The sequence below is a fragment of the Lentinula edodes genome (genome assembly GCF_021015755.1).
Source record: "Lentinula edodes strain Le(Bin) 0899 ss11 chromosome Unknown C8R40scaffold_48, whole genome shotgun sequence".
Taxonomy (NCBI): Eukaryota; Fungi; Basidiomycota; class Agaricomycetes; order Agaricales; family Omphalotaceae; genus Lentinula; species Lentinula edodes.
Window position 1 is genome coordinate 122,413 of NW_025764354.1, and position 24,498 is coordinate 146,910.

The window sequence follows — 24,498 nt, forward strand, 5'->3', positions numbered from 1 at the left end:
ATGGAGAGGTGTTTGTTGATGTCGACGTCGGTCCGGCTCCAAATGCCGTGCCTGATTCCCCGGCTAACGAAAATCAAATTGATATTCCAAACGCATCCATCCCTTCGACGCCTACTACACCTTCCACTCCTAGCTACGACGGCATTCCGGAATTATTTGCGGCTCAACCTTCATTTCAACCCTTGGCATTACCTATCCAGGAACCAGAAGCTGGCCCGAGGCGTGGTACTCGCATACGTGAGCCATCAGCACGACAACTACAATCTGAGGAATCAACACAAAGAGAACGTAGCGCTTTTGAGCGAAATCTCGCTTGGGCTCATGACTCTGGAGGTATAGACGAACTTGACGAAAACTCAAACCCCCTCGCGATGGTGGCGAACAGTCCGTTCGCTTTTGGTGCTGAATCTAGTGACAAGTGGGTCCCGAACACATACAAACAGGCTATACGTCGTCCCGAACTTTGGAAGGCGCCAATGCAAGCTGAATACGACACGCTCATGGATAAAAACTGCTGGACGCTGGTGGATCTTCCCCGAACGCAAATCTTACAGGAGGGAGGTGGGTTTATGCAATAAAATGGTCGAAGGATGGTGAGGTAGCCAAGCGAAAAGCTCGATATGTAGCTCAGGGATTCACACAGATAGAGGGGGTCGATTACGACAAGACCTACGGTGCTGTTGCACGTATGGAATCCGTTTGCATCGTCCTCGCGGTCATTGCAGTCCTCGGACTTTTCATGTTCCAGGTTGACTTCAAAGCTGCATTCCTAAACTCTCCTATCCAACACGATGTATATATTAAGCAGCCTGAAGGATTCATCAAGGAAGGTGAAGAACACAAGGTCTGTAAACTCAACAAGTCTATTTATGGGACTATGCAGGGTAGCCACGATTGGCAAGACACGTTGGGGAAAGGATATGAGGAGGATGGTTATATCGCTTCGAAGGCTGATCCCTGTGTACGTTATCGTCGAATCGACGACGAGTACACACTGTCCACCACGTACGGCGACGACGTCAATGGCGCTTCCTCAACTGAAGATGGTAGAAAGAAAGCCATTGCAGACTTGGGAAAGAGATGGGAATCAAGCGAAGTCAACTCGGGCGTTCTTCTAGGAATGACCATCTCCCAAGACCCAATCTCCAAATCCATCACTATTTCTCAAAAGTCGTACTTCGAACGGATGCTGGAACATTTTGGGATGGAAAATGTCCGTATTCGTCACACTCCTTTAGATCCCAAGGCGAAAATCGTTGAATCAACTAATCCACTACCTGAACTTGACCGAAAATTCATGTCGGATAAACCCTATCGTTCTTTCGTTGGATCCTTACTCTGGGGGGCTTGCTCGACAAGGCCCGACATCGCGTTCGCCTCAAATTTCCTCGCTCGTTTCCAACTTAATCCTGGTATTATCCATTGGGAAGCTTGCGAGTGGCTAGCTGGTTACATTCGCGGGACTATTCATTATTCTATTACCTATCGAGCTCCTAAACCTGGGGATGACCGCCTCGGTTTCGGCCTTGCACCTTTGGGTTACTCAGATAGCGATTGGGCTTCCTGTCTAGTGACTCGTCGATCTACTGCTGGCTACGTTTTTTTCATGGGTGGTGCTCCAGTGTCCTGGGCATCGAAGAGACAGGGCTCGGTTGCATTGTCTACAGTGGAGGCTGAGTATATTGGGCTCTCGAAAGCTTGTCAGCAAGCCTGCTGGCTTCGATCATTTATTCAAGAGATTGACCTTCCGCTTAGTGGTCCGACTCTCCTCCATGGCGACAACTTTGGTTCTGTGTCACTGTCAGAGGAACCGAGGAATCATTCACTTATCAAACACATTGACATGCGTGAACATTACATCAGGGAAAGAGTGAAGGATGGAAGTGTGAAGGTAATCCGTGTTCGGAGTGGAGAAAATGTTGCAGACATCACGACGAAGGCTCTTTCGGGGACTACGCATGCTCGAATCATTCAAATGCTTAATCTGGATCATACGCAGTAGGGGGGGGTGTTGGACTGGTACTCCGTATGCTCAGCTTTGTCCTGTGCGACCCTTCCGGCCACCGATTCTAACTTACCCCTATATTTCTCGATTACCATATAATATTCGATACATGATTTTATACTCCCTCAGTTGTTTCTCTTATCAACTGAGGTGAGATTACTTATTTCTTTTCTTAGTCCTTAGTCTTACTCAAGTACTATAGGTTATCACTCAACAGGTATATAGATATAATATTGCAGTTGTTTCTCTTATCAACTGAGGTTATCACTCAACAGTAAAGTGGAGGCATACTTAATGTGCATGTGATACGAAAGTCAGCGCCTTTTGTTTTTATAAGCTTGATCTCGTAGATATCCTCGCTGTTATGAAAAGTACTCGTTCGTGACGAGTACGTTTCATTGAAGCGCATAAAATAATGTATCAAAATCGCGCGCATGAAGGCACTCATTACTACTGATGCTATTATTAGGTTTTCGAATTCCTTGATTCGACAATGCGCAAATTCTAGGCTGCCCGGAGACTACATACAACAAGGGATTCACGATGGTACAGTCATGCAGTCATGATCTGAGGTATTCCTTCTAGATTTAAATTTGGCTAAAATCTCAAGGTCTCTCACCATAGGATATAATAGATGATTCCGATGGCCATTCGGATGGCTACATAAACGGCAACTGGCAGAAAGGATAATCAAAAAGGATAATCAAGGCAATGGGTGCTTCACAAATTCTCACTTTCACATTCGGTGTGGACAGTGACCCTGGATCCATCCACGCCGAGTACAAAGTTGTAGCCTTTTGTATCGAAGGCAATAGACGTTTTAAGTAGTAAGTATAAGTTTTCTCCATTTACATGGAATCTTCCAAATAATTTGACCGGTTATACTCAAAATACTGCCAGGGATACTGTTATGTCTGGCGTATAAAGCCAAAGATATTCTCTCCGAGTTCTCCAACATCTCTCGTCTTGAAGAAACGGTCCCCGGACCACGATGCACTCCTTATCGATCACCTTAGTCTTTCTTTTTTTTACATTAGTCCAAGAAGCGGTCGCCTCCGTGGCATATTGCAGCAATCATGACTTCGAATCAGGAGCGTTAGGAGAGTCACCATACCAGACCTATCATGCTGCCCCGTATTTGCCCGTGCAGCTAAATTATGCCCTTCCGTCAGACGACTGTCCCGCTAACAGTCAGGTAGAGGGCTACTTCTTCTTCGCTCCAGAAGGTACGTATCATACTTGGATGCCCTGGCTTAGTACTGACTTCGTGTATTGTAGGACCTATTGCTATGCCTGGAGGAGGGCTAATCATGAACCCCAACGGCACTATGGTCTATAGTGCCTCAGCTTTTGAACCATCCTTCCTCCGTGGGATTCAGTCATACAATGGTTCGGACCACATCACACTTTGGATAGGTGACGGATCTCCTGTTACGGGAGGACATGGGAGTGGTTATAACATTCTCCTCGACAATACTTATGCGGTTGTGGCAAACTTGTATGTGTTCTTGCTTCACCCCACACGCTGAACTGACAATTTTGCAGCACTGTGGTTAACTTGGGCGTCGGCGCAGATATACATGAGGTCGGTCATCTTCTCATAGCATCCCCAGGTATGAATTCTTAATTGTCGAACCTATTTCTAAAGCTACAAATTACATCCAACAATACTGCAGTCATGACAGCTTACCCCACTCAAGCCGCAAATTTGTCCGCATACAATGGTCCCTCCGATGGCTATGTCCTGAACTGCGCTGCACAGGAAGTGGACATCTCGACTGGTACAATTCCTTTGCGTTTCTCGGAACTCTTCGTGATTTAAGTATCTCATAGGAAAAGCTCTATTTACCTGGCAGCCATTGAACCATGTCGATCCTAGTGAGTGCTATGCGGCAATAGGAGAAGCTGGGTCTGGCACGGCTGACGATCCATGGGACTACTTCGTAAGCCTCTTCGATCTGTTGGCAAGCCATCTAATTAAAGCCTCCGTAGCATATCAACTCTATTCAAAAGATTGACGATGGCAATTATTTCATCTCATCTAGACAGCGAGTACTGTTTCGGAATATCACGGTTTTTGCACTGATTTCGCTTTTGGTCTAGCTGTCACACGCTGTACCTAGTGAACCCTGCTGGAGATATCCTTTGGAGAATGGGAGGAATGAAATCAGATTTCTCCTTTGGACAAGGCGCAAATTTCAGTTGGCAGCATCACGCAAGAATGCACGACGACTCTACCACTATCTCGTAAGTCACTGGCATGTCTCTAGGCAGGAATTGCTTGCGACACTCATCAATGTATAGGTTGTTCAATAATGGTGCTTCTGAATATGATCAGGACTTCCCATACTCACAAGGCTTGCTGATTAACTTCGACGAGGCTTCCAGGACGGTCACTTTGAACAATGCAAGAAGTCCATTTAATCGCACGGTGACGACTGCACAAGGTTCTGTGCAACTCCTTGAAAATGGGGTTTCGTTCGTTGGGTAAGTTTTTCCGTCCCCCTTCGCCATAATATCGCGATTTAACGTACCACTTCTCGAACCGTCAGCTGGGGCGCGATGCCATACTTTTCCCAACACGATGCATCTGGGAACATTATGTGGTCTGCTCAATTTGCCCCCAGCGAGAACGAGGTCTCAGCTTACCGCATATTCTTGCACGACTGGGTCGCCCGACCGATTACCCCACCCTCCATGTCTATCGCCAGTTCCTCCAACTCAACCAATGTGGTCGTCTATGCTTGGTGGAACGGCGCAACGGAAGTAACGGCCTGGAAACTTATGGGTTCAACGGATTCGATGCCTTTGGCGGCGGAGGCTTTGAACGTTGTTGATAAGGTCGATTTCGAGACCACACTGACATACACTGGTATACGCCATTACACGTTCTTCCAGGTAGCTGCTTTGAATGCGAGAGGGGAAATTCTGGAGTATTCGGGCTTCACTGCGTTGAATGGGACTTCTTTCGCAAAGGCGGATAATCAAACGGCTACTGCTTCGCCTCTAAACTAGGTAGATCATGACAGCGAGTTATAGATTCTTCGCATTAATACACCGATACATATCTAATTAACATCCACGTATGCATAGTTGTCCAGTGGCGACGCAATGTGTATTTTTTTCTATCGATACACATTCTCTAAGGTTATACAGTGCTGTATACTTATAGAAGTCATAAGTGAGGAGAAAATACTACATAGAAAGCAAAGACAGAAGACAGCAATCAAATGAAAAGGAAGAGTAGCTGTTATAGTACAGGTAGAGCTGGGCTATATAAGGAAACAAGAAACGGAATGTGAGAAGGGGAATACAAGAATACTTTTTGATCCAGTGAAGATTGTCCTGCTTTTTCTCTAATCGTATAGTCGATTCGATTCGAGTACTTATGCCATCTGAGAGTACAATGGTTTCAAACCCACTCTTGGCGCAGATTCAACGCTCCACAACCGTTGCCTGTTTTCTCCCGCTCGCACGATCTTCCCCTTCATCCAAATCGGCATCCGCTGAAGAGTTCTCGCTATCTTCCGCTGTAAGCGAAGTAGGCGGGGACTCCGCCTCCTCGGACATTTTTGCACGTTTACTCTGTATTTGATCCTCTCGTGCATCCACCCCCTCCGAGCTTCGTTTATGCAGCATTCGTTTAACAGGATCGTCCACTGATAATCCTTTGAGAATCGGCGGCCCCTCACGTCGGAGCCGTTTCGGGGGCGTCCTAGGTTGTCGATGACGTATCGGGGTGGTATCGTTTATATCGGAATGATTTCCGTCTTCGTTACCGCGTTCGTATATCCTCTCATCGTCAATCTCGTCGCAGGATCGTTTCCGTGGACTCACAGGAGTGGAAGGAGTGTACGATGGGCGGTTCAGTCTTGGTGGGGAGCGAGATCGGCTTCGGCTTTCATATCTTGATTCTACTTCGTCCGAGTCGAAGACATCATCTTCATATTCCAAATAATCGATCTCCTCCTCGCCCTCACCATCAGCTTCACCTAGCTTAATCTCGACAACATCGTCCTTGATTTCCTGAGCGGGATGTTCTTGGACATCGGCTGGAGGTTGATTTCTGTTTGCAACACCAGCGGCGACGGCGGCGGCTTCGCTTGCAGCAGCTTGAGCTCGTTCACAAATTTTACATCGACAGTGATACAAGGGAGCACAAGCCTCGCGCCACACCTACAATGAGAAGAATGTCAATCGCTGGAGGAACGAGCACAAATAAAGAACACACCATTCTGAACGCCTCGAGACTGAAATGAGGCAGATGGGCAGCCATGACAGGAACGTGGGGTATAGGATGGATCAGGCGAGGCGGATCAAGGACCGGCGAAACTGCAATGGTGACTGCTCGATATACATTTTTCGAATCAGCACCCGCGCTTTTGTCTTCTAATGGCGGCGGTGAGGGAGTAGTTTGAAGTGTAGTCGTTGAAAGGACCGGACTCGTGATAGTAAAAGACTCGTCTGAAGATTTACTGGATCCAGAGGAAGTCGAATGGTCATCGCTAGTAGCCTCTTCCCGCGCAGCAGCATCGTGGCGTGCATTCCTTCGTCTCTCCAGCCAATCCACACCATCGAACCAAGTAGCTTCATCCCGAAGCTCTTTCATGACATCCTCAAGAGTCATTCGCGCTGCGCGGATCGCAGGGTCTGCAGCATCGGCACTACTTTCGATCACGATCCTCCTGACAATATTCTTCATCGCTGGGAGAAGCAGGATCCGCATCTGCTTTTGATGGGCGTTGAAGGTCTGTTCACATAGAGGATGTGACGGGGGAATAGGCGCGTGTACAGTCGAATCCCTGGGATGTTCCTCCTCCGCTGCTTGTTCGGAATCTCCTTGCGGCGCCGAATCATCACTTTCAACCGTCCAAGGGCAGGGATGGACCGCGCGTACGTCCCAAGGTAGGTCTGGTTGTATATGATTGTACCACTGATCGGCAGGACTGATCCAAAACCCATCCAGTATTCTGTTCCGAGCCCAGTCGCCTAGAGCGAGTTCCCGGATGCCGCCATCCTCCGTTAGTTGAGCAAGTTCGAGATCATCTTCATCGTCATCCTCGTCACTGAGATCCATTTCAGTGTCTTCACCTGCGGCAGCCGCGGTCAATCGCTCTTCGCGTCCTTCGTAACGAGAAGCGGCCAATGCTTGAGACAGCATGTCCGCAAGTTTTGTGTAAGTGCGTATCCAGTACCTCTCCCTAGCTACCAGGATGACATCTGAAACTCTACCCTCGGATAGGTCGATAAACCCGTCAAGAGTGGATTTAGCCTCCCAATCATCTATACGGAACCTCCGGCCTCCAACTGCTTCACGGACGTTGGCAGAGCAGGCTTTCCGCCAAAGCCATTCAGCACGACAGCTCCTGCATGTTGCCTGAACATTCGGCCAAAGCTCATGGTCTTCATTTTCGATACAGCCAACGTGGAAGGTGGGATTTATCTGTAGTTCTGCTTCGTATGACTGGCTTTCCCGGAGGCATAGACCACAAAATGCAGCCCGTGGCTTGTCATGATCACGGCAGACGGTACAGTAGCTGAGCCAGGGAGTTGCGATCATGCGTTTTCCGGTTCCAAGACCATGTATGGTATTCGGAGTGTTGATTCGACATACGAAACAGGAAAATCGAGTTATATTCCGGTAATGTTGATACGGTGTAGGTTTAACAGGTGGTGCGGAGGAATTGTTATTACGGACCCAGACATGGGCGCCCAGTGTATCATGGGGGTCGATCAAGGTAATGACATGCATCCAGAAAAGGTGAGTTTCCACTGGAATAAGTGGTCAGCGATAAAGAGAAAAAGTGAGGTAGAGATCACGTACTGGCCGCACCCCATTGAGGGCATATGCGCATGAACCTCTCTACTTCTTGGGCATCTCGCAAAGCTGTATAAACCATTTGATTTTGCCAAAAATGTCGTGCTTGCCATTGATCAGGGCAGTAGTTCGTTACTGATATATCCCAGATAAAATAGGTAGCGATAGTCCTGTACACAATCAGAGTAGATATCAGTGCGCTGCGCTATACGCGTATTTAAGGGAACAATGGTGAAGACTTACCGGACTAATTCCTCGGGTAGTAAAGCCCAAGACCTATTGGTTAACTTCCCTTTGTATGCCGAAGCTTCTACAGGGGTTGAAGACATTGTGGCGGTTAATGTCGTTGGCCTCGTCGATGACGCCAAACTGGTCAATGCGCAGGACAAGCTCTTGCTTACAATATTACAATCAACGTCAAGGGTCGCACGGTCATGCAGTGCCGGGTTTCCACGCCACATTCAAGATCAGTCTGATCAATCTCAAGTTTTCGCGGTGTCGCTGAACCTCGCATCGGTTTACCGATTCAGAATTTGTACAGCTGGCCTAAGATTTGGCGGTATGTATGTATCAACATGGAGAGAGATATACATATGAATATAATACTGTATGTCCTAGAAAGCTTGGATTTCACCCCAGAACAAGGTGTGAATAGGTGTGAATAATGAATCAAAATACCGGACACTCGTATCTCACTCGCTTGCCACTAGAAGCCTGTGCAACGGTTTCTCCGTAAGCATATGAGGTATCAGCGCATCCTCCCTCACGACATATTTAGGCGGAAGCTCCACTACCTCTGCCGGAGTTGTCTCTTCGGGCAAAGCCCTGGGACTCGTTCCTCTGCCGCCATCTTGATGTCTGATGTAGAGCTGGGACATGTTGCTTGTCGAAGTTAAAGAGGACATGGGACTTATATCCGCTGGTTGAGGGTGATTTTGATTCACACCTAGTTGTCCGCTGTTTTCGGCTATACTTACGTTCGTCGATGAGTGTCTGTTATACTGAGTATTGAGGAAAATCACCAAAAGTGCGATCACTTAAGAAACACACCCTGAAGGATTACCGTCATACCATGGCATAATGGAAGATTTACCATCCACCGTGTTCCGGCGACGAGACCAACATCGTTGCACAATCCATGCTACTCCTGCGAGGAACAACCCACCAAATAAGCCTCCCACACCAGCTCCAGTTGCTATTGAGTGAGCTTTGGCCTTTAATCTGAGAATGCGAGAACAGAAGGTTACGCAGCATTCATAAACTTCCGTCCTAGGAATAGAGGAAGTTCACATACATCGTATCCGGAGCCAGGCAAGTATCGTCATCAGATCGTCCAACACCCATAGGCCCATTAGCCCATACTAACCCTTCAGAGCTGACGAGTGAGAGGAAGAAGGGCATAGCCCGTGACTGAACAGCACGAAGGTCAAAAATCATGCATTGTCGGCTATCGATATATTGGAAGAGTACGCACCAACGATACGGTCCAAACGATAGGGTCCATAGTAAGAGACGTTATGTTGTAGGGTGGGTGATTGGGCGGTGAGACCTACGGATGTTTTGAACAATTATCAGTACTGGATGATATCCCGGTAAAAAAAAAAGTAGTCTACAGTCAGTGTGAATGGAGGGGTCCCATTTAGAGGCTGAATAGATACGTTGTCACACTGCGAATTAATACCAGATTCCTCTCTTAAGCCGTACCACGATGGGACGAAAATGATGCAACCATACCTGATTGATGAACCCATTCTGCGACATCGGACCGCCATCCACTACGCTATTGACATCAAGCACTTGATTTGGCATTGTCATGTTTTTGCAAGTTGGATTCGTATCGGTGGAGTTTTGGATCATAGTGAACAATACTTGGCATCCTCCTGGAAGACCATTTGAATCGTACTGTCACTCAAAAGTGGTGAGTGATCTCGAAATTGGAGGCAATGGAAAAAAGGATCACACACCATACAAATTTGATACTGCAATGAAGGGTATCAATATATGAACGTAAGTGCGGTTATAGGAAAAATTGGCCTCACTTGCGTTCCAGGAGCAAACGGAACAGTGAAGTCGAAAAACAAATTCCCATCACCTGCGTCTCCCCCTTGTCCTGCATCGACGACGAACGGAAAGACGAAAGACCTGAGAATCAGTTCAGGAAAGAATAGAATTATCAACAAGCCTGTTAGACAGAGAGAGAATACGTGGACACATACGATGTGAAGACTTGAAAGAAGTAGGGAGCGACTGGATTCTGCCTGAGATCATTGTCACTAGAAATGAGCGGCGAGAGATCAAACACACTAGAGCTGGCACTCACCCGATAGCGCTCTGACGTCCCCATATCAGACGAACCGTCTCGCATTGTTCTGTTCATTTTGAATCCGAAATCAAATCCTCTCACAACTCGATATCTGGAATTCTCACCTGTAACAGGAATACTCCCATAGCTGAAGAAAAAGCCCTGCAAGTAACAAACACATGATCAGCACTGAATTTTGACGAATAGTTTAGTTTGTGACGCACCGGTTCGATGAATGGGACCACCTCCCCTACGACCAGGTTCCAGACCAAAACCTTCCAAGCCACGAAGAGAAATAAATTTAGACGGAATTGCACCATCTAGGCGTTCGGTCTATGAGAAAAACGGCAAGAATAGGAAAGAAAAGAAGAAGAGATAAAGGAAAAGCAGAAGACTGGCTTCGTAAAATTGAAAGAAAGGGGTACTAGAAGATGTTCGTTATTGACTCAATGACTCTCTTTATATCTATTTCTTTGATGTATGTTAATGTATAAGTCTCAAGATTGTAAGGAGTACTTGACCCGGAATAAACCACACGTTTAGGCACAGAAAATAGCACAGGGGATAATTGAAAGAGAAATCAAGAATCCGCTCAACAGTTGACCATTTTGTGTTCTTCTCTGGCCATTTTACATACATTGTGCGGTAACCATCTTGTTACTGATACCCGAATGTCAGAAATCCAACGGCAGTATTGACATTTGACCAGGAACTCACATAACACTGAACATCGCACAATGTTTGAACGCTTCTTTGCCTTTCCTTGCTCTTTGCATTTTCCTAGCGCAACATATTCCTTCACACCCAACTGTTGGAACGTCGGTCTGTAGAGCTGAAGACATCGAAGGTATCCATGAACCCCACTGAGACAATATCGAGAATCTATCTATCTTTGAATCCGGTTAGATCATGATCATCATAATAGAACGCGTGATGCAAGGCAGTTCAAGCCGCAGAATCCGGATTGATAGGCCTAGGATAGGATAGGAGAGAGTTCTTTCTATCCCATACTGGTATGATAAACATGCACGCACGTCGTGGACTAGGTGGCGGCTGTCGAATATTAGGTCTGAGTGTACGACAGGGATAATATCCAACTCGATAGCAGGATTATTGGGCCCAAAGTGGTTTCGGTCCGGCTTTCCCTCTACGTCGTGGCTTGCAAAACAAAGGACAGAAACGACAAAGAATGTCTCCGGCACGGCACGAAGAAAGAGATCAAAGGGAAGTGACCTCGATGATTCGGGAATGAGACATTGCACGAAACAAGAGAGATAAAGCAAGACGAATGATAAAAGGCTGGTTGAAGCGCTTGTTGAACCCCGTTCTTGTTCTTCCTCACTCTTCTATCTTTGTTTCTGTCAAGGTCATTCCCATTTATTTTACACCAGGACAGGTTTCCTTGCACAACCCGTGCCTTGACATCGTTACCGACGGCAATGATGAGATACGAAACGACGAATTTCGACGAATTAATGGAAGCGTCGAGATTTGGATTTCAAAGTGGTAGTATTCAAGGATACGACAAAGGGAATCATGTAGGTCCTGGAAAGTGAAGAGTACGTTCAGTCAACATTGAGAACGTCTTTAGCGAATATGGTCACCTAGCGAGCTCGGGGACGAATGGCTGGACCATGTCTATGTCGATACCCGGGCGGAAAACGACATCCAGTTCTCTCGAGTAGTCCCAGCTGTCTGGCCGCCAATGAAGGGGTGGCCAGCTCTCGGCTATGCATCCTCTTTCCCTTCATCCTCTTTTAACCCATTCGCCGATGATGAAGAGCTTCTTGGTCCTCTGCAAGACAATGATTCTGACAATGAAACCGATTCATTCAGCAACGCGCCGTCTACACCCGCTGCAACCATAGTCGTGCCTCGAAGCTCATATCTCAAAAGTACGTCCCCATATCAGTCCAAGTGTTCCCCACGTGTCGAGATGGAGATTACGGAGATGAGATCGACGTTCGATATTGGCGAAGATGGGAAGCTGAGTGGCGTTCGTGAGGCAAGCGTCCGTTTGAAAGCCTTGGCACCGAAGGCATTGAACCAGATAGACTTGAAGGACGACGACGACAGACTTATAGACGTTGTCGCTATCAACGACGTGGACAGGTTCCTTAGTCGGACAGCGACTCCAACGTGGAGCTGGGAGCAGGATCCTAAACGGTCGTCTTTGGAAAAACTGAAGCAGCTGGTGTATACTAGGTATAGTCACAAGAGAGAAGAAGCAGAATCATTGAGAGCATTCAAATATGGCAGCTGTTTCTGAGATTGCTGAGAGGTTGGAGAAGACGAGGGAGGGGTCCGCCAGATACTTTAATTTTTCAAATAAATGTAATCTGTCTGTTATTCCGTGGAGTGGAAGAAAACAGAAGGTCAGACATATAAGCACTTCATGAGCAGAATATACAATTCGATTCAGAATCGATGTAGTACGAGAGAACGAGGAAAGGGCGTCTAATTGCCGCTCCCCCGCCCGCGAATAATGCCGGTGGCAGAAATGCTATACCACTTACTGATCGACCAGAAGCTGGTTTTAGGACAATTTCGAGATATTTGATGCACGCAATGAAGAAGTCCTATGTAGCGCATAATTAGACCGTGAAGTTTTTGCTGGAATTCTCTCAAAGGAACCAGCTGGAACTACAAGTCGTTGTAAGTACATGCGTCGAGTAACACTCCTTTGTTGTTTAAACTTCGTTTCTTACAGGGGGCACTCAGATACCCGCCGCTCGAGAAGTTCGTACGTCCATCTTGAACGGATGGTCTTTCCCAATTTTTCTGACCACAGTCAGTGCGGGCGCCAGCTCAAACATGCTTCCCTTCCGGATATTGTGTAGCTTCGCGACTTTCATACGGAACAGCCACTATGTGGAAAATGCTCAATTGTCGTAAAGACGTTATAATTCATATCCTATCCTATCCTATCCTGGAGGTGGAGAGCGAAATCTCACTTCACGCGAGCCCCACAAGAGCCTGCAGCTTTCTGAGTCCGCTGGTCAGAACGAAAGCCCCGCTAAGAGAATTATTTGCCCACCTACACAACGCACCCACTAAATGAAGGCTGTAGAAGCTGCTTACGGGAGATGAAGGAAGCGTGACTGCGAGATGATAACCGCTTGCCCTTCAAATTCATGAACCAACGATAGCACTACCTTGTATTACATGTGTCTACTATCCTTGTTATCCCTCGATTTGCACACTGGAACAGTCACCATGCGGCGACCCCAAAATCTTAGGCGACAAAAGCTGACTTGATGATAAGGTGTAGCTCCGAACGAGTGGAGTTTGACATTTCCTTTTTGTCGACGACCTAAATTAAGAGAACGTAAAATCTTCAATGTCGAATAAGCTGAGGGTCATAGACACACCACTGAATCGGAGGAAGGGGGGCTTCAAACCGTGCCAAAAAACCCGATTGCAGTAGCGAGTCAAAAAGAACTCAAGAATTTGCGCACACACGTCTGCGTACGTAGTATGACAGGGATGAAAGGATCCGGATCATTGAAGGCATTTTCGCTGGGTTCCTCAGGTGCACAGGATGACATGCTGCATTGTGGATGGCGCGCCATCGATAATCACGAATCTACAGGAATAAGGCTGAGATAAAGACTTCAGCCAGGTATAAAAGGGCACCCAGAATAACCAAATTTTCACCAAGCCCACCGAGTTCAACCAACTTTCACAAACCTACCAACTTGATTTTTCCCCATTACCCACAATGTTCACCGTACGTTGCCCTCTTCCTACTAGTGCGACCCTGCTCTAACGAGCCATCCTGTCGTATGAAGAACACTCAGACTCCCATCTCTCAGGCCAACTGTGGCAGTAACGGCTGTGGCTGCACCGCTTCGTGAGTCCCATTCGTCGTGATACAATACATAGGTTAGCACTCACCGTATTTCCCAATAGTTGCGGATGCCAGCCAGGCGGATGCAAGTGTTGAGAGCCCCGCCAACTAGGCCGTGTACTCGTATTTCAACACTGTGCTATCGTTGTGCTGGCAAAACGGGAGAACACGCGCGCTGAAAGCATCGTCAACTACCCATCTTGTAGTACTGTACTACCGCTGTTACTGCCCTCTGTATGGATTTCTTAGAAAATGAATATGCGATTGTATTGTAAAATCCTCACCGCCGCAAGAAATAGAAGCACTAGAGAAATGCTCACAGCTTATTTTCTAGATCTTGCTCGTAGTACATTCTTTTACTCCGCGGAGCTGTTCCAAAATTCGAGGACCATCACAGGTGTGGTTTCAATGAGCGAGATAAAAGCCGTTTGTGCGCTGTTAAATTCTGGTATTATGAATGATAGCCAGTCTGTGAGTAATGTCGACGAACCTTAACGAACAGCTCGGTAGAAATGAACATCGTCCCTCCCTCCAGAAGACTCGCTATTACTGTGATTGCATGCTTAACCAGAGCAGCTTATTCCAGCAATATTTATGCTAATTTGGGCCAGACTCAGGTTCAGTGTGAAATCTAACATCATGAATAGGACGAGATTTAGCTGGATTAAGATTGGTCGCAGAGTGGGGGTCGCAGTCAATATCAGAGTCGATGAGTTAGTATGACACGTGACCGGTAGGTAGCATTTTGCGTTCCCACTGCGGGGATGAGCCGATTTTCTCGCGACCGAAAGGTTGATTTTATAGTGAGCTTTGGTACAAAATTGTTCAGATTACCGAGCGCCGAAAATTCTTAATATTTCTTCACAATCTGTTTGCATGTTATGGTACCGATATAGTACACTTTATATCAAAAACTTACCTCTAATATTGACAATCTTATCTTCACAAAATGCAAGCCGATTTATGAATGTTTTCGGGAGCCGTTTATCCAAAATTATTCCATTGAAAGCTGTTAGAGGAAATACAAAGAAAATTGAGAGCTTAGTATAGATAGTGGCCCAATATTCTACCAGAAATAATTCAGAATTTTCACATATAAACAGCCTCGCGCAAAGCATGCGCTTTTTCAAAATAAGCTCGCCCAGCTTATGGTGACCCAATGTCGGGACGTCGGGACGTTGCCGATATCGATATATCAGGACGTTTGGATGTCATGACGTGAGAGTCTACTAATTTCGGGAGTGACTTAGAGATAAAGATTTAATCTAGTTGCACAGGTAGTATGTACACTTGGATACAGTCAAGCTTTATGTCTTGATAATCAAGTCATGCGAGGGTAGGGTGGGAGGGTGGGAGGGGAGATATAAGTTATGCACATATTATTGTTAGCAGGATGATGTGTAATGATTGTACGAAAGACTTATCTTGGGGGCCATGAGTTAATGGCATTCGAGGGAATTTGGAAGCCACATCTGTTTGGCGTACTGGGTTATATATCAAAATAGGTAGAGTATATATCAAAGTATACATAGTGAAATTCATAGCTATCCAAGTCTGCGAAGTTGATCCAAGTCTGCGAAGTTGTCAGTTAGTAGATTAACGAGCGTAGAAGAAAGAAACGCACCTTTATAAAGATGCAGCGCGCACAAGCACTGGCCAAATTTTCCTTCGCCAAACGCGTCTCCAGTTTCCAAGGAAAGTGAACTTTTCGATGTGATTCCTACGACCTGATTGAGGTAGATACTGAGATAGAGTGAAAGTAGATAAGAAAAACGTCCATCGTGTGCACCAGAGGCGAGGTCTATTGAGGCACTTTAGCTCCAGTAGAATATGGGCTAGAGTTTCTGAGAACAGGTGAGTACATTAAGATTGGATATATAGGGACAAATCATCACCGGCTCTCCTTCTTCTCGGAACGCGCAACGGAGGCAGCCAAATTCTGCCAATGCTTGGGCACTGGCGGTCCCATTCAGCTCTCCGTCGCTCGTAGTTTGCGGACATCCCTATTTTCCAAAGATCACCATGATCAACGAACGCGTATAAGAAACCTGGGCCGTCGGATGATGATACGCCGCACGCTTTTCGAGAAGCGTACAAGGCACGCAATTGCCCAGCGGATCGTGGCGTCATCATTTGCCGAAGTCGCGAGGGAACGGATAGGCGAGCGGAAGCAGTGACCAGGGTTTTGTGGAGGCGGGAGTAAAATTGAGGGGGGGATAGGCGCGGGAGGACTGGAGAAGAGGCGGAACGTGAGAGTTTTGAGAGAGGCAGGACGTTAGAACGTTGAGAGACTGCGCAAGGCAAGGCGCTGGGTAAAGAGAAGTGGCGGGAGCGATGGATAGAGGCGCTGATAGCGCGGAGCTCTGATTACACGCGCTCAGTGCCAATCACCTGTCGCTTTGCGATGGTGGCAGTACTCTCTGCACTCTTCCCATCGTTTACAGCATCAGCCTTAGCAGAATTTTGAATCCCCTTGATTGCTGGTCTATCTCAATGCTCATCTTCATCCTCCTAGTCATGTCGCACATGATCCTCTGCCCTATCCATAATTTTCATTCCCGCCCGTTAAGTGGAGGCGGTACACTGACATTTACACCCCTAGGATAAGGGCATCGTACTAATACTACGCGTGCATAGCCCCATAACGGTCTGCCAACAATACCAAACCAGACAGAGACAAAGGCTCGGTGGGTGTACTAGGGAACTTCACTGTAGTAACAATGTCGAACTGAAAATTCTTCAATGCCGTAGGTGTACAGGTACTGCATGGGAGGCTTAGCAACAGCTGGAATGATGGATTCTAGTGGGACTGCGGCACATCGAGTACTGATAACTCCAGCAGAACTGATGCTTCCAGATTTTTTTCTAGAAGCTGGTCTTCCTTGCTCAGTTCGTGCCGTGGGTTGCAAGGGAACCAGAATGGGAAGGTGAAGGGGAGAAACAAGGGAGCTGACCGCGCGTTCTTGAACCCCACCTCGTATCGCGTAAGTGTTTATTTCATGACAGAACCAAGTCCAAGGTACATGAGAAAGCTCTCATATAGACGGGACGAATTCCTCAAACACCACACCTTCTTCTCGCGCATTCTGCAGAGCCAATACCTGAGTCAACGGTCCCGTCTGTTCAAAATTGCTCTGGATTAAAACGGCCAGGAAGACATGATTCGAGTAGCAATTAGTGATAGCACAGAATGAAAAGCTTGAACTACCAGGGCGACATTTGGATGAAACAAAGATAGAGGCAAAGATCCTAATTGAGACTGCAGAAACTATACATCGCTACCAGTTCCAATGGCACGAAGATGTCACCCAATACCACCCGCCTTCCTAGTGTCCATTCCAATTTAGCTGAAAATTTGGACAGCATGTAAGTTTGCGAAGTGTCTTCCAGCAGGAATATACGAGGACCTAAAAGTCCACAGTTTTTGTAGAGCTAAGGCTTTGGCCGCTACCGAGTTCGACTCCGTAGGTGGTGCCAAGATTGAGTATGATCAAGGTAACGATAGAGGGTGAGCTGAATGTCACATGACCAGTAAGTCTTTCCTTGATTACCTTACGTCATAATACACGATCCTTTTGTTCGAATTCGTCCCTAGACCGTCTTGTTTCGAGTACAACTCGGGCATAGGCGCAATAAGATCGCAGTCTGCTCTGTGCCCAAAAATCCACTACGTAGGTCCCACCGACGCCAGCTGACGCCGCCACCATTTGCACCCTCTGTGACGTCTGATACCCCACATCGCCAAATTCCTTCGAACAAATGAGTGTCTTGTAACGTGAGACGCTGGAGGAATTTCCCGGACAATGGAAGTAGACAATGTCGGCGGAAATTCTAGGGAAAACTCTGGCACTGAGACTAGGAGTTCCCTATCTTACGCGTCAGAATTCGGGGACATGAAATTTGTGATTCAGACACTGTAATAACGGCTGCATTGACAGCGCCTGCGTTTCCGATCACCCCCTCCTCTGTCATTGGTCCTTCTGACTCCAAGGCCGATAATTCTTGCTCCCGCACGCCAGGATTCAATACTCCAACCGAAACTTCATCTCTACGTTCTTGGTGCGATTGGGGAATAGGCGTATCCCGACTAAGAGATAGAGGCCTATGGACTATAGCCGTAGTTTGCATACGGATCACGCTTGGAATTAGCGCTGGAAGACAAGTTTTGTTGGGGAAAAGTAGGCCACCAACGAGCCCTTTTTCATATCTAGGTCTGTAACAGTTTAGTAAAGACAGACTGGCGTTTGGGGTAGGGCGTAGGTCTACAGCAACGGCTCCAGAGCCAGTTGCGAGCTCGTGGAAGTCCTGCCCCTCAAGTCCCTGGGACGATGATGAGGTGCCACGCCAGGATACTCCCCGGACTGTGTGGTGTTCAGATCTTGGACCAAGCCGCTCAATATCCCTTCCTTCCATTAACTTTGTCTTTTTGCTTGTACGATTCAATGACATATAACTGATCATGATCAGTGATACAAATCACGACATGTACATGTACACTGACATCGATATCGCTGGGATCCACGTGGTGGGGTAGCAGGAGTATATATATCAAACCTTCCCATATGCTTTGCATCCCAAGACTTCACACCCTCCCTCTACCTGCAATCCGCTTTCACGAGGTCAGTAGGCTCATGAAATTGTCACCCCTTGCCTACTCGTGTTCTCTCAGGAAAAAGCCAATTGCAAACAACTCACAATGGATCAGAACACGCTCAAAACTTTCACGGTCGAGGTATGAATTGGTTTTTTCAACCGACCTGCTTTTCTTATGAGCTTCGTCAGAAAACTATCGTTGCTACTGAGGTATTCCACGAAAGTTCACGTGAGGAAACTGAGAAGATTGGACGCCGAGATACCACAGTATGTTTTCTAATCCCGAAACAATAATTCAATTTTCTCATTGTTTTTGCTCCGGGATGTTTCGAAAACTGCGCAGATTGCTAAGGTTCGTTATAACTTACTTCATGATATTCTTGCCATGATGTCCTCCATTTTGGGTATGCTTTAGACCGTGCCGCTATTGAACAGTGATGTGAGACTTGACGTCAGTGATATGGAAGGTCAAATGGTCATTCATGTGTACAATAAACTATCGTGGCGGAGCCCTCATATTACTCAGTTCCTCAACAAACTGGACCGGGTGACTCAAGGAAAATGTTCATAATGAAATGTACATAGTTGTATTGTGTACTATTAATCATTGTACATGTCCGACTGTCTAAATTCAGAGCTTATAAATCGAATGTTTATAATGTTACTTATCATCCAAAAGTGCACATACTCGCAAAAGGTAATCCTCAGAACGTGCCAATGCACTTTCGCTGCTTAAGTTATGAGTATTCTCAAGTAGATGTGAGGATGTACATTTACGATCTGATTTGATACAAAACATGGATTTCTTGTACAGCTAGACCAGTGCACTAATAGAGATGTTACTCTGGATCTTGCGCCCTGGGGTATCCTCGCTCCTTCAATGTTCTTAAAAAGAATGAGATAGGATCTAAGTTCCTAACTGGTAATACGCACTTCAAAAGGTCCGCAGGAAAAATGAGTTTGATGGGCTTTTGAGGATGAACGAATTCATTAACAAAACCATTTCCGCCCTTAGCCCATCCAGCTTCTTGTTCTTCGAGCCATTGAGCATCATAAAAGTTTGCAGGTAGGCCAGAGACGTATTTCGTCTTCGAACTTCGATCGTTTCTATCAATGCGGATTCGGGGAGGAGCCCCTCGTGTATATCCGAATCTGGTTGCTTCAGTGGTGCATCGACCTTCAAGATGGCAGTAGTCCAACAACCTGAGTAAATTCATGAGTTCGACGCTTCACCATTTTGGCCCCTTGATGATGTATTGCACTTGCGGTTTCTTCATGCCAGGATCCTCATCATCAGAGGACATTCCTGCGACGCCTAGCTCATCGAAGAACGAGAGGAAGGACTCAAGCAAGTGGAAGGTGATGATGACCTCCCTTCGACGATGGAACAGCTTTTGGGGTGTGAGTTTGTGTGTTTAGGCAATAGAAAGTGACTCACGGTATTTTTCCGCTGCCACCTTTTGGAAAATAGAGAGCGAGGATTTTTGTTGTCCTTCAGCATTTTCTGTCTTTCCATCCAAGATGCATGAAGTGTTTTGAGTTGTAAAAGGAAAGCTTCGCGGATAGCATCTGTCATGCCCTGCCTAAAACCAGACCAGCCCCAGTACCCGCCACACGTTGTCACACACTCTATACACCTCCTGCACTTCCCCTACACCTCCCAAGTCACCTCCCCAAGTACCATCATGCACCTCCATCCTGCACCTTCCCACACAAGTACCACCATATACCTACCCAAACGTTCTTCACCGACACACGTACATTCCCCGGCGCGCATACAGGACCCCCTATAGCAACCCCATTAAGTATCAATCTCGATTACCGCCTCATGTTCACTAGATCCCCTGATGTTCCCTTGTCCACTTCCCGTACCTATTTAAGTAGCTCTGACACGTCCCCAAGCCCCAGCTTGGTATATTTTGAACACACACCCTTTACATAGGTCCAGTCCCTGTCCCTTTGTACCTGCTACCTATACGGAATTCTCTCTACTCTCTGTTTCTCTAACTCTGTTTCTCTCTACTACTGTCTATTGTCTCTCTGATCGTCTATACGATCAAATATACACTTTTACTTCAAGTCTAAGCCTTCCGAGTGAGTCTCCGAGCTCCCTCGAACATTACTAAAGCTCCCCAACGCCTACCCGCTTGGTGAGCTACCCTTCCCCAAACCTCCCAGAGCTCCCTAGCTACTTCGTAAGCTTCGGGACCTCGATCTAGGTAACGTCGAAGCTACCCCTCACGTCGAACTACGTATTGCTTCTCCGTTACCACCTCCCACACTCGAGGACGACCATCCTCAAACCTAGCCCCCAGGGACCTACCCTCCCTGGCGTATCCCTTCTCGGGAGCTTACACCCTCGAGACCCAGTTGCATAAACTACCTACTCGATCCTATATTGACGTTCTAGCGAGTACAACTCCTACTACGCAATATCGTACGGTCCCGCACTCTTCCTGAACCTCCCTACGCATTAGGGACCTCCCTGGACCTCCTAGGAACCCCTCAAGGGTCACCCTCTCGTCGTTCCAACCACTACTAGGTCATTCCCGTCCTCGGTCGCGGTTCTTGTAGCTCCCTTCGAGCTCCAGCCTGCTCCTAGCACGCTACAACATAAACCTCCACATACCAAAACCTACCCTAAGACCCATTTTGACCCAGGTCTTACAGCATCACGAGTGTGAACATTGGGTGTGGCAATCAACTTCCTCTTCTCAAGAATTTCTACAAAGACATATGAAGCACCCTTGTTCCACGCCGATTTGGGACCACCCGCGATCCAGTATCAAAAATTGTCGACTGAGCAAGGGCGTGCAAGCGGATTCGTTTTGAACAGCAGAGTAAATTCATCAGCCTCGTCCTGGGAGACTGTCTCCTTGAGCTGATCCTGGCCTTCCATTATTTCATTCAACCATTTCCGCATCGTTTCCTATATTGAGGACCTTTGGATAAGCTGAAACACATAATGCAAGTAAGTACATACCTTGATTTTCAGTTCTTCAGCAGGTCGATGCTTGACCCCTCCTGAGCGAGCAGGCTGCTTTTTCCTAGCATAACGGAAGAAGGGATTGTCATCTTCTCCTTCGTCGTCCCCATCCTCGCCATCGCCATTGCTGTTGTTGCGATTCATGGTGCTTCCCGCAGCTCCACCGTCACTAGGCTTTGCCGCGGCGCCACCGTCGTTAGAAGGCTGGGGTCCTTGGTTACTTCCGGATCCATGTCTCTGACTATCACTATCTCCCTCGTCCTGATGACCCGGTGACCCTTTGTGTTTGCTCTTTCCGGATAACATATCTAACGTCTCCCCAATTCGGCCGAGTATCTCTGTGTTCTGCGCTAGGTGGGTTACCACCTTATCTATCTTGTGATCTTGTTTCTGCAATACCTGGTCTTGTTTCTTAAGTATCTCTGCGGTTGAATTTTGCAAATGATGATACAGCTCCCCCATCGTCTTTGTTTGATGATTAAGCAGAGCTTGCAACTAGATAGATATAGTTTAATAGTATTATATGCACATAATTACATTGCACACTTACATAGTCTACAGGGCCCTGGCTATTAGATTGGGTATTTGACTGGGCTCCGGTGTGAGAAGTGGGCTGGGCTCCAGGAGTTTTGTCGTTGGACTGGGAGGGACCAGGCTCAGGATCATGCACTCTCCTTCTTTTGCCTTTCTGGATAGTGGGCGACGGTGGTTGCTGGCAGATGTATGAGTGATCTTGTTCCTCAGATAAAAATATGAATTTGATTACACACCTGCATTATCGGTTGGTTTCTGGGGCCTGGGGCTCTCGGAGTCATATCTGGAGGGGCTCTAGGAGTAGCACTGACATCGTTCATCTGAAAATCTTCAGACCGCGGAGGTGGGGTCTGAGGAGGTGGGGTCTGCGGAGGTGGAGTCTGCGGAGGTGGGGTCTGAGGCGGATGTGGTGATTGAGTATGGAAGTGGCCCTGTGGAACCTGGGGTGCCATTTGAGGCATTATTTGTGGGTTCAGTGGTGCAAGCGGCATCGGGTCATCCTCTCCAGAATCACTCGGGCTCTGAGGCACACTGCCTGGAGTATTGTATGAATCCATGGTCCTGGAAGAATCAGAATCGCTCGAACAGTCAATGTCCACAGTGTTGGTCGAAAGACTAAAGAGGGCGGGAACTCGCATCTCCAAGACCAAAGAAAGTGGACGATAGTTTCTGAGATTCCTGTGGGAGAATCAAGCTATCGATCAATCATTCATGCATGAAGCATAGGCACGATATGCGAGAAATTTGCTGGACATCGCTTATGATTATCGGAAAAATCAACGTAGTTTTAGGGTGCTGGATGGTGTGGTGCAAAGATCCGGGGTTGTCGTCTGTCGTACTAGTCTCTACTCACCTCGCGAAAGTCTGTAAATATAACCGCTTATGTCCAGTTTAAAACCAGGACAAGCTGGAGATGTACGTAGATCCAGGAAGATAGTTGGAGTTGAAGGGAGACAGACCACGTGAGCTCTTCGCCGTTCGGGCCGGTTATTCAAATTATTCAAAGTTACCAAAAAAGGAAACGGGGCTTTGATTTCTGACTGAGTATTATTCTACGTTTATTTACAGCACTGATTCTACAAACGCTTCCAGTATTGATGGTGGAGACAGAGTCGAGTTGTACATGGCTTGCGTAGTATACTATTTATTCCTACGGATTCCAATGCGCGCAATAGTTGCGATGAAAGAAACCTAAGCACGAATGAGTACACATGGTCCTTAATGAAGGAGTTTACATACCTCTTTCTTGAGCTTTTGTAGTATCTCTGAGATTTTTGCAGTCTGTTCGAGGAGAGGTGCAAACGCCAAGGCGTATTCCTGTTTACGACAACAATATTAGTGGGCTAGACATCCTTCATATTGAGGCGATACACACCTGTGTTTCTCGAGAGGGAGTACGCTGACGATATACCAACGCCTTGAACAACTTGGAGTTTGTCTGGTAACGAGCTTGCAAAACATGAGTGGCAAGATCCTCCAGGGCATCGAAAAGTAGGCGGCAGGTTGCATCCGCATCTGGAAGCACCAACGTAAGATTGACCAAAGGTTCTGAGTACTTGCCAATGATGATCTAAGTAGAATTCAGTGAATAGGCGATCCGATATCGTTGCGCACTACCTTTCCCAGAAGCTTCAGGAGCACTAATTGAAGAATGCGAATTTCGGGTTGCAGTGAGAATGATTGCGCCTTTGTTCAGACGGAACAGTCAGTATGAGAGGAGCAGCATTGAATGCAAGGACATACATTATTCTCGGAGCTTCCTGTGCGCACAAGGTCCATATATTCACGCTCCCGGTTCTCGATTGCAGAACTCAGCTTCGCGAAGAGAGTCTTGTACTTCTGGTCGAATGACTCTAGGGTCACTGTAGTTGTGCTCATGAGATCATCGATTAGCTCCATGTCGAAAGTCGAGGGCATAGTTCAAGCCCTAAAAACAAGAGTCAGCTTTTATAGCGAGAAAAGACGTACGGTACAACTTGAACATCAAATTCAAAGGGACCGGACAACGGAGCAGAATTGAATTAATCTTGTGCCATGAATGGAGGCTTTGAGGAGCTCAAAGATCTAGACTTATTTATTCATATTCGCCATTACCTGTGTCTAGTTTGAAACCAGGACCAGGTGGCTAGGCAGGTCAAAGGGGTGATTGAGAAAGAGCAGACCGGCGCTTATCGATGTATCATCGTCTTCGGGCCGATTTATTTTTTACGGTTTGTTGACTAATTAACTCGACAGCTTTCACTGGTCACCACCACCGAGTCAAACTCTGTGGATGGTCAATCTTCACCTCGATGGGACTGCGGATCCCTTTCACTCTTTCAAGCGCGTTCGTTTCGGTCTGTCTCAATGGGATCAAAATCCCCTTCTTCCCTTCAAGCATTTTCACCTCAATGGGCCCGCTTCCTCAAGG

The 24,498-nt window shown here is 47.0% G+C and overlaps 7 protein-coding genes across 7 annotated transcripts; 2 read left to right on the top strand and 5 right to left on the bottom strand.

Moving 5' to 3' along the window:
- Positions 1-2,674: 2,674 nt before the first annotated feature.
- On the top strand, positions 2,675-5,155 carry C8R40DRAFT_665687 (ASST-domain-containing protein). The gene is made up of 10 exons (XM_046235819.1): positions 2,675-2,832; positions 2,906-3,231; positions 3,284-3,503; positions 3,551-3,590; positions 3,654-3,786; positions 3,839-3,948; positions 3,998-4,053; positions 4,109-4,252; positions 4,310-4,492; positions 4,558-5,155. The coding sequence occupies exons 2-10, from the start codon at positions 2,997-2,999 to the stop codon at positions 5,018-5,020; spliced, it is 1,584 nt and encodes a 527-aa protein (XP_046081163.1). The 5' UTR covers positions 2,675-2,832; positions 2,906-2,996; the 3' UTR covers positions 5,021-5,155.
- On the bottom strand, positions 5,119-8,284 carry C8R40DRAFT_1258461 (uncharacterized protein; the record flags this gene model as incomplete). Its single annotated transcript, XM_046233795.1, has 4 exons — positions 5,119-6,181; positions 6,237-7,777; positions 7,830-7,993; positions 8,067-8,284. The coding sequence occupies 4 exons, from the start codon at positions 8,282-8,284 to the stop codon at positions 5,441-5,443; spliced, it is 2,664 nt and encodes an 887-aa protein (XP_046081164.1). The 3' UTR covers positions 5,119-5,440.
- A 183-nt stretch (positions 8,285-8,467) lies between these two features.
- Positions 8,468-10,526, bottom strand: C8R40DRAFT_665660 (uncharacterized protein). The gene is made up of 12 exons (XM_046235818.1): positions 10,350-10,526; positions 10,251-10,287; positions 10,144-10,192; positions 10,040-10,081; positions 9,863-9,965; positions 9,788-9,802; positions 9,558-9,725; positions 9,437-9,490; positions 9,298-9,372; positions 9,118-9,233; positions 8,917-9,044; positions 8,468-8,790 (listed from the first exon to the last, which is right to left on the bottom strand). The coding sequence occupies exons 1-12, from the start codon at positions 10,443-10,445 to the stop codon at positions 8,516-8,518; spliced, it is 1,158 nt and encodes a 385-aa protein (XP_046081165.1). The 5' UTR covers positions 10,446-10,526; the 3' UTR covers positions 8,468-8,515.
- A 1,038-nt stretch (positions 10,527-11,564) lies between these two features.
- On the top strand, positions 11,565-12,394 carry C8R40DRAFT_1175983 (uncharacterized protein; the record flags this gene model as incomplete). The annotated part of the gene is made up of 2 exons (XM_046232424.1): positions 11,565-11,663; positions 11,717-12,394. 2 exons carry the CDS (start codon positions 11,565-11,567, stop codon positions 12,392-12,394), a joined length of 777 nt encoding a protein of 258 aa, XP_046081166.1.
- Positions 12,395-17,532: 5,138 nt separating this feature from the next.
- Positions 17,533-18,388, bottom strand: C8R40DRAFT_1175984 (uncharacterized protein; the record flags this gene model as incomplete). Its single annotated transcript, XM_046232425.1, has 2 exons — positions 17,533-17,841; positions 17,891-18,388. 2 exons carry the CDS (start codon positions 18,386-18,388, stop codon positions 17,533-17,535), a joined length of 807 nt encoding a protein of 268 aa, XP_046081167.1.
- A 1,019-nt stretch (positions 18,389-19,407) lies between these two features.
- Positions 19,408-20,265, bottom strand: C8R40DRAFT_1175985 (uncharacterized protein; the record flags this gene model as incomplete). Its single annotated transcript, XM_046232426.1, has 5 exons — positions 19,408-19,453; positions 19,502-19,771; positions 19,802-19,959; positions 20,007-20,147; positions 20,206-20,265. The coding sequence occupies 5 exons, from the start codon at positions 20,263-20,265 to the stop codon at positions 19,408-19,410; spliced, it is 675 nt and encodes a 224-aa protein (XP_046081168.1).
- A 1,088-nt stretch (positions 20,266-21,353) lies between these two features.
- C8R40DRAFT_1175986 (uncharacterized protein) lies at positions 21,354-24,005 on the bottom strand (the record flags this gene model as incomplete). Its single annotated transcript, XM_046232427.1, has 9 exons — positions 21,354-21,497; positions 21,552-22,049; positions 22,105-22,266; positions 22,325-22,623; positions 23,243-23,279; positions 23,328-23,405; positions 23,464-23,658; positions 23,706-23,774; positions 23,832-24,005. 9 exons carry the CDS (start codon positions 24,003-24,005, stop codon positions 21,354-21,356), a joined length of 1,656 nt encoding a protein of 551 aa, XP_046081169.1.
- Between the last annotated feature and the right edge of the window lie 493 nt (positions 24,006-24,498).